At 40.1% G+C, this 9,140-nt stretch overlaps 1 protein-coding gene across 2 annotated transcripts; it reads right to left on the reverse strand.

Annotated features, from left to right (window-relative positions):
- Positions 1-143: 143 nt before the first annotated feature.
- parp9 (poly(ADP-ribose) polymerase family member 9) lies at positions 144-9,047 on the reverse strand. Of its 2 annotated transcripts, none has more exons than XM_050047994.1 (8): positions 8,886-9,047; positions 5,713-6,595; positions 5,143-5,373; positions 4,587-4,802; positions 3,988-4,033; positions 3,187-3,683; positions 2,755-2,917; positions 144-1,079 (listed from the first exon to the last, which is right to left on the reverse strand). In XM_050047994.1, the coding sequence occupies exons 2-8, from the start codon at positions 6,568-6,570 to the stop codon at positions 796-798; spliced, it is 2,295 nt and encodes a 764-aa protein (XP_049903951.1). In that variant the 5' UTR covers positions 6,571-6,595; positions 8,886-9,047; the 3' UTR covers positions 144-795. The 2 variants fall into 2 exon arrangements, with proteins under 2 accessions (XP_049903951.1, XP_049903950.1); XM_050047993.1 differs by having other exon boundaries at positions 8,882-9,047.
- Between the last annotated feature and the right edge of the window lie 93 nt (positions 9,048-9,140).

Here is a 9,140-nt window from a genome sequence, read left to right on the forward strand (position 1 = left end):
CATAAAAGGATTGTCAAATATTTAAAAAATGGCTCCGGGTTTAAATATTGGCTGAGGTGGTGTTGGCTTAAAATTAGGTGTCAAAGGAAATTGCCTTGATTCATTGAACATAAAAAAAAACACCACCACCACAATACCCAAACTGTTCTTAAAGCATTGTTTAATTTTGACATCAGCATCAGGCACTTTGAACCAGCTGCACCCACTGATCCATCCCACTGTAGTCAATATGTGTTATTAATAGTTTACAATTAGATTAGTCATGTATTTGCAGCCAAAGCGTTTCAACATTTTATATGAAGTCTTACAATAATCTTCCTTTAAACAAAATGAAGTCAGTTTTATGTCTGTACTGACTGGTACATATAAAATATCATACATGTATATAAAGTATCGTGTGATGCCACCGAACAAATCCATCATTCCAGCTTTGATTGTTGCTATAAGACAAGTTGCATCTTTGATTGATATACAAATGATTGTGCTGCTATGTAAACTATATGGTAATCACTCAAAAGCAACAAACACATAGTGAAAAAAATAGAAACTGAAAACTAATGACATCTTTCTCAAGCTGCATATAAGCTCATATTGTAATAATGGTCTCCATTATATGATTTAAAGGAGTAATGCAAACAGCCATTTCTTTCTAGTAGTAAATACATTAATCAAGATTGTACTTCAGCTTGTTTAGAACAATCTAACTTGCTACTGTCCAGTTTCCTCTAGCACTAGAAGCATTCTTACATTTGTATTTGTCCCATACAACAGAATAAACTGTGAAGGAATCACTCTTCAGCACATCTTACAGGTGATAATGTACGTGGGCAGAGCTTGATAACCACTAAATATGACAGAGATGTCAGGCCCTCCGCTCACACTGTGGTACACAGTCTGTGACTCTGTCCCCACAGCAGGTGGCAGAATGAGACCTGGTTTACCAGGGGCGGGGTTTCCTGTCAGCACCTCAGCCTCGACAAAGTACAGATACTCCTCCTTTGGCCTCTTGTGCTCCTTCCACACTTCCATGGCTATCTTCACTTTGCTAGCAAAGTAGATGCCTTCTCCAAATGATGGATCTGTATACAGATGAAGATAAAAAAGAAAGTTGTTTTTACATCCCCAATTACAAAAAAGTTGGGACATTGTGAAACGTAAATAAAAAACACAATCCAATGCTTTGTGAATCTTTTCCAGCCTATATTCAATTGAATACAGTACAAAGACAAGATATTTAATATTCTACCTGATCAACTTCATGTTTTTTGTTAATATGCACACACTCGATATTTGATGACTGTAACATGTTCCAAAAAATTTTGGAGCAAGGTGCAACAGAAGACTGGTCAAGTTGTGAAATACTCAAAACATTTCACAAGTAAACAGTTTAATTGGTAACAGATTAAAGTATGACTGGGTATGAAAGCATGTCAGTAACAAGGATGACCACTTTGTGAGATGATGCAAGGGCAAATAGTCCAACAGTTTAAGAACAAAGTTTCTCAAAGCACAGTTGCTAATAAGATTCACAAAGAGATTTCACCATCTACAATCCATAATATCGTCAAAAGATCCAGAGCATACAGAGAAATCTCTGTACATAAGGGGTGAGGCTTGAAACCAATATTGAATGCCTGTGACCTCTGACCCCTCAGATGGCACTGCAGTAAAAACCAACGTGATTATATAAAAGGATATTACGACATGGGCTTGGAAACACTTTAGAAAGTTACTGCTGCTAGACATACTTCGTCCCTGCACCTCTAAATTCAAGTTAAGACAATAACTAACAATAGCAATATATCAACATCTGGAAACGGCGCAGACCTCTCTGGCCCGAGCTCATCTGAGATGGACTGACACACAGTGGAAAAGTGTGCTGTGGTCTGATGAGTCCACATTTCATATTGTTTTGGAAATCATGGACGCTGTGTTCTCTGGGCTAAAGAGGACAAGCACCATCCAGATTGTTAATGGCTCAAAGTTCAAAGCCAGCATCTGTGATGGTATAAAGGTGTGTTAGTGCCCATGGCATCATGGGTAACTTTCATATCTGTGAAGGCACCACGAATGCTGAAAGGTACATACAGGTTTTGGTGCAACATATGCTGCCATCCAGATGCTATCTATTTCTAATACGTCTGATAAAGACCCATTCTGCACGTTACAACAGCGTGGCTTCGTAGTAAAAGAGTGCAGGTACTAGATCTGTTTGCAATCCACACCTGACTCCCATTGAAAATGTGTGGCGCATTAGGAAGAACAAAATATGACAAGGGAGACCCCAGACAAGAATGGGAAAGAATTTCACTTTCAGAACTTCAAGAATTAGTGCCCTCAGTTCCTAAACACTTATTGAGTGATGCTGACAGAAAAAGTGACGTCACACGTTGGTAAATATGTTCCTGTCCCAACTTTTTTGGAACATGTTGCAGACATGAAAGTGTGTATTTACAAAAAAACAATAAAGTTTATCAGTCTGAACATTAAATACCTTTTCTGTGCACTGAATTCAATTGAATAAATGTTGAAAATTATTTACAAATCCTTTAAGTCTGTTTCTCTTCAAGTTTTACACCCTGTCCCAACTTTTTTTGGAACTGGGGTTGTATATTTATTTGTTATCATTCCTTTTCTAACTTAAATGTTCTGTATCTGTAATGCTGCCATACAAGACCCAGGAAAATGAGCATTTACCAGACACAAGGAATTTGTTTGCATTATCAAATGCTGTTTGTTGAAATATTATCATACCATCAGGTGGTGCATACTCTGCATGGAATCCGATGTGGCTAACCATCTCACAGAACTGTGCAGGTATGCGTTGAACCATTGTTCGAGGAGGGGTGGAGCAGCTGAGCTGTTTTTTCTTGAGTTCAAAGAGCTTCTTCAGTGTAGGGTTCTCCACTCTGTCCACCTGAAAATAAAATATTTTACTGGTTAAGCGCTGATTCAAAATAAGATACTTGAAGCTGACTGATAAATAGTATTTGAAACAAATGAGTACAAACACACAACTCCATTTGAATTAGTAATATGTCCACTTTGAAATGGCTCATCTGTGTAGTAGGATTAATGTTAATACATGAAATGTGAAAACATTAAAAATCTAACTGACATCAACCTTAGGACAAAGCTTTAAAATTTCCCACAATGTTAAGCATGTTTCATTGACACATACTGTACCTTTACGATAAACAGCCCGTGCTTTCTGTGGCCAGATAATCTGTCTAAGAACGCCTCGTTTGAGTTGTCAACTGTCTTTCTTTCAAAGGACAGACTCTTAGTCATCACAGCAGGAAGCATGGCACACTCTTCCTTGACAAACGCCTTCTGGACATTGCAGAGCATGGCCTCCACCTGCAACCCAGCAACTACAACATCTTCATCTGAATCCCCTTTTACAAGAATGCTTGCGTGACCTTTCTCAAAGACCTCCTCAATGGAAACACCGCTTTTCAGTAGACGCGACAGCTGCAGATGTTGTTCCTCGCCGAAGTGCAGGATGAAGTTGTTGCAGATAACAACTTTGCCATTGGACCTGAAGAGAAGACGACTGAGCCATTGTTCAGCCTCTCGGGTTGTTTCATTAGAGGCGCCGTTCAGGCTGATCTGTGGAGTGGGAGATCTGCTAACATGGAAGTCAGCTCTGTCCTCAGATGCTGGTGAAGACAGCATCATTGCTGAAATTCAGAATTAATATTATTTTTTTTAAATTCCAGCAACGGTACAGTCAAACAGGCTTTCTCACCATGCTTACATTTGCAGTGCTACATTAGCTTTACAGGTTTCTACGGCAACCTCCGCAATAAAGACAAATCATATGCAGACATGGATGTTACAAGAACAATATGTATATATTTGTTGCCTGAATCAGAACTAGTTTTCTGCACTGCAGTGCTTCATGACCACCAACTCCTGTTGTACAGTACTTGCATCAAAGCTCACCCTTGAGTACATGAAATGATAGCTGAAATATTGTGTTACCATGAGATGCTTTTTGCTGGAGATATCCCATATGTTCCTCAAAAGCCTAAAAAGAGAAGGTAATTAATGTATTTATTTTAATGAGACACATTCACAAAGCATAAATTGCATTTCCTTGAGTTATTAAGTTAGACAGCATTGGCAACTCGACTTGTGTGACCAGACAAACCCAGTTAAGAATTCACAGCAGGTGTAGAGAGTGTCTCACACAACAGTAAACACATAATTCCATCTAACAGATAGATATTACATTGCACCTCCCTGATTGAGATTATAGCTACTTCATACAAAGTGTCACCTTTCAAGTCTGTCTTTTACTAATCTCTCAAGACAGATTCTGCAATCTACATTGTAGGACGATTTTTTTTTTTTTTTTTTTTTTTTTTTTACAGATGGATTTCCAGATTGGTCTTTTACTGATTGGAACCATCTGTATTCCTCTGTCTCTTTTTTGTTGTTGGTCAGTGTTTTGGTTTTTATTCATAACAGTTTAAACTGTCTCTCTATTTTAATTATTGTCAAGGAAGCACCCACTGTGCAAACATATGGCCAAAACAGCAATATTACTCTAATATCATGACAGTATTTTGATATACAACCTTGAATGTGTCGTTGTCAGAGGGATATATGACAAAGTCAACTTCTATCTTCTCTGGGAACTTTTGGGCGAAGTCGACCACAGCCCGTGACATGATGTCGGCAACTTCTTTTTTATTGAATCCAAGGGCTCCTGTGCCGATGGCAGGAAAGGCAATTGACTTGTGGCGACTTGTGCCTGCCAACCACAAGCATTCTAATACTGAATTGAAAAGAATCTGTAACAAATGAATAAGTGAACAGACAAACAGACAAATTCAGAATCTTATGAGAGTAGAACTTAAACAGTTTATAATGTAAGATTATTATTAACAGAATGCATTTTAGGTTTTCGGTTTGGTTTATGAGTTGTGTTTACGGCTACTTAGATTGCATGCTCTCTTGATATCACCAAAAAGACAAGTTTAAACTAAATAACTCTGTGAAACAATATGTTTTTGAAACGTGACATGTTTAATCTTGATTTTTTTTTTTTTACCGTTTGGGATATATCAGACCAAGAACCTATGGCATTATCCTTTCCCTAAAAGTCCAGAAACAGTTAAACTCATACTGTACCAGCTGTGCTGCTGCCTGATGTGCTGGGTCTATCCCCTTTTCCACGCAAAAAGTGTGAAACACCTTTTTACATTGCAGCTGGTACGCCTGTGTGACAATGACATGTCCTTGCCGAGGAGCCTTTTTAAATTCCTCTTGCATTTTTTGACCAGCTTTCTGCAATAAAGCCTTGGAGATCTGACCAATGTTCAAGTCTGGCTTATCTGATGCAGTGTTTACGATGACGTCTGTCTGAGAGAAAACACAGTTGGTACATGAGAAGGCAAACATGCAGCTTGTGACAAATACCACACACATACTGTGACTTTCATTTTCCCTAAATAGTAGAGAAGCTTATACTGATAAGCTACAGTAACTGTTAATGTTGCTCTTTACATGTCACTCCAACTATGGACCAGGCTGCGAGCATGTTTGTGAAGATAAGAGTAGTTACAACGTATTGGTGAATAATCCTGGAAATGTGAAAAATAAATACAATGATTTTTTATGCAAGCAGCCATCCACATTAAATGTATAAAATAAGTAAAGAGCCGATTGACTAATTAATAGAGAAACATTACAGATTCTTACCTGCTGATCCTCAATTTTACCCCTCTTCAGTGTCAGATGGACGTTTCCAAGCTGGACGCTCTGTGTTGGGGTTTTGGCGTCTCCTCTGCGTTTGCTGGTGGCTAATATCTGATGGCAGGCCCTCTCCATTTCTTTGACCGTTGGCTCGTCATGGTTCACGAAGTGGATCTCTTTCGGCAGGAGATGTGGAGAGTAAGTGTTTTCACAGTAGCATTTCACAGCTGTCACTATGGTTTCAGCACACTTTGGCAGGGGGTAGTGGAACAGACCAGAGCTTATTGCGGGAATGGCAACAGACTGCAGACGGTGTCCCTGGACTCCATTAAGAATGCTCCTGATGGCTCTCTCCAACAGCGGCTCATACCTCATAACATCACGCTCAGAAGGATCTGGTGGCAGTTGCGGACCCACAGCATGAATTATCTTCTTGCATGGTAGGAACCCAGCATCAAAGACAACTGCATCTCCTGTTTTCAAGCTGCCATGCCTCTTAATGTATTCTTCACTGTCCTTTTGGATTTGTGGACCGCCGGCTTTGGACAGAGCAAGAGCAAGGCCTCCATAATGCTGAAGATACTCATTAGCAGCATTCACAACAGCATCCACCCGATAGTTGATAAGATCAGCCTTCCACACAGATACCTGAACACCTCCACGCAGCGTAACACTGAACCTTTTCTCTGGAACAATAGTTGGCCCACTCTGCTGTGCAATGCTCGGATCTCTGTCGAAATCCACACCATCGATGATGGCCAGGCATCCAAATTTGCTCTGAAGGACACCACTCAGAGCAAATCCACATCGTCTCACAATGTTGACTGCAGTCCCATGAAGAGGAATATCTAATTTACTGACCATGGTTCCTAACCAGACCTGAGGAAAACTGTACAAAAAACACCAGTGTTTGGTTAATATATTTGATACACAGCATTAGAGTACCTTAAACATCATGCATACACTTGATGACTTTAAAAGTTAGTCAAGACAAGAAGCATAAATGAATGACTGATAATGAGTGTGCCTACAACATGATCAAACAGTCACTGGCAGTGAGGCACAAAATGGAAATGGGATGATCAATCAAACTGTAAGAACATCGCAGACTTCATTTAATAGATCTACATATGTGATATGGGATTATCTTCATTCTAAACATAAATATGATCCCCTAAATCTGTATCTTACATTTGACTGACTTGGAATCACATTTTCCTAATAAACCTACACTCACTGGCCACTTTATTAGGTACACCTCTTCAACTGCTCGTTAACGCAAATAGCTAATTAGCCAATCACAGGGCAGCAACTCAGTGCATTTAGGCATGTAGATATGGTCTTGAAGTTCAAACTGAGTATCAGAATGAGGAAGAAAGGTGATAAAAGTGACTTTGAATGTGGCATGGTTGTTGGTGCCAGACGGGCTGGTCTGAATATTTCAGAAACTTCTGATCTACTGGGATTTCCACGCACTGCCTTCTCTAGGGTTTACAGAGGATGGTCCGAAAAAGAGAAAATATCCAGTGAGCAGCAGTTCTCTGGGTGAAAATGCCTTGTTGATGCCAGATGTCAGAGGAGAATGGCCAGACTGGTTCAAGATGACAGAAAGGCAACAGTAACTCAAATAACTACTCATTACAACCAAGGTCTGCAGAAGACCATCCCTGAATGAACAACACATCGAACCTTGAAGCAGATGGGCTACAGAAGCAGAAGACCACTCCTGTCAGCAAAGAACAGGAAACTGAGGCTACAATTCACACAGGCTCACTGAAATTAGACAATAGAAGACTGGAAAAACGTTGCCTGGTCTGATGAGTCTGGATTTCTGCTGCAACATTCAGATGGTAGGGTCAGAATTCGATAACAACATGAGAGCATGGATCCATCCTGCCTTGTATCAACGGTTCAGGCTGGTGGTGGTGGTGTAATGGTGTGGGGGATATTTTCTTGGCACACTTTGGGCCCCATAGTATCAACTGAGCATCGTTTACACACCACAGCCTTCCTGAGCATTGTTACTGACCGTGTCCATCCCTTCATAACCACAGTGTACCCATCTTCTGATGGATACTTCCAGCAGGATAACGCACCATGTCACAAAGCTCGAATCATCTCAAACTGGTTTCTTGAACATGACAATGAGTTCACTGTACTCCAATGGCCTCCACAGTCACCAGATCTCAATCCAATACAGCACCTTTGGTATGTGGTGGAACAGGAGATTCACATCATGGATGTGCAGCCGACAAATCTGCAGCAACTCCAAGAAGCTATCATATCAATATGGACCAAAATCTCTAAGGAATGTCTCCAGCACCTTGTTGAATCTATGCCACAATGAATTAAGGCAGTTCTGAAGGCAAAAGGGGTCCAACCCCGTACTGGCAAGGTGTACCTAATTAAGTGGCTGGTGAGTGTATTTCCGCAGCAGATATAAGAACTGTTTTCCTTATAGTCCAGCAGAGGGAGACAGAGACAGTGCCCAATGTAGAAGTTTAGTTCCACTCAATGATCAATCACCTTCCTCAGTTAAACATGAACTCAGTGTGTTTCCATCCCATAATACTACATAAAGTATAGACTATGTGTTTATATGCTTAGTACACTGCTTGAAAATTGGTATGCATCAAAGGTTTTGGGCTTTACGTTTTGTAAAATTTAAAACTGGCAAACTTTACTAAAGGAAACCCAAATAACTGCCTTTAATTCAGTAGGCCTACTATGTTTCCAAGGTGTTCTTACAGTTGTCTCACGCCAGCTGCTCCTGAATTCACTTTGCACACTGCATAAGTAGGTATACTGTTGGTCTAGTTTATTTTGACAGCTTTCTAATGAACACCGTGTTACTTAAAATGTAACTATGATTTGGGGTAAAAAAAAAGAAAAGACGTTGACATTAAATGTACCTGTTTCACTGTATACGAGTTTATATTTAGTTAGGCTATCTATAACTTAATTAAACCGCCATTTTTTAATCTCTGTCGTTACACAGTGGGTCATCAGCGCGAGCAACCACGCACGGTGTTCACGAGACACAAAACAAATAGCTTTAAGCTAGTTTTAAGTCCATAATAGTTCAAGTGAAACATGTATTTCGACGCTAATATTACTTTCAGCCACTTTAAAAGACTAAAGGAAGAGAAATGTGCTGAGATATGAAGATACTCACCCACCTCACTGGAAAGTACCGAGGAAAAGCAGAAAGTGAAACAGTGAGACAGGCTGCCGATGTCTACAAACTGTTAGCTAAGTTTTCTGCTGGTTTAACTTGACCTTTCCTTTTCTATGACCACTGAAAGCCTGTGTACTGTCCTCCCCTCTTCAGCTGCAGCCCACTCTGCGTCGACGCTTCGTGTGTAACGTTAACGTTACACTCAATAACAACGTCGACAGAGAGTCACCCCATTTCCTAAGAAACAAAACTGAAA

Source organism: Epinephelus moara, chromosome 7 (genome assembly GCF_006386435.1).
Source record: "Epinephelus moara isolate mb chromosome 7, YSFRI_EMoa_1.0, whole genome shotgun sequence".
NCBI classification, from domain to species: Eukaryota; Metazoa; Chordata; class Actinopteri; order Perciformes; family Serranidae; genus Epinephelus; species Epinephelus moara.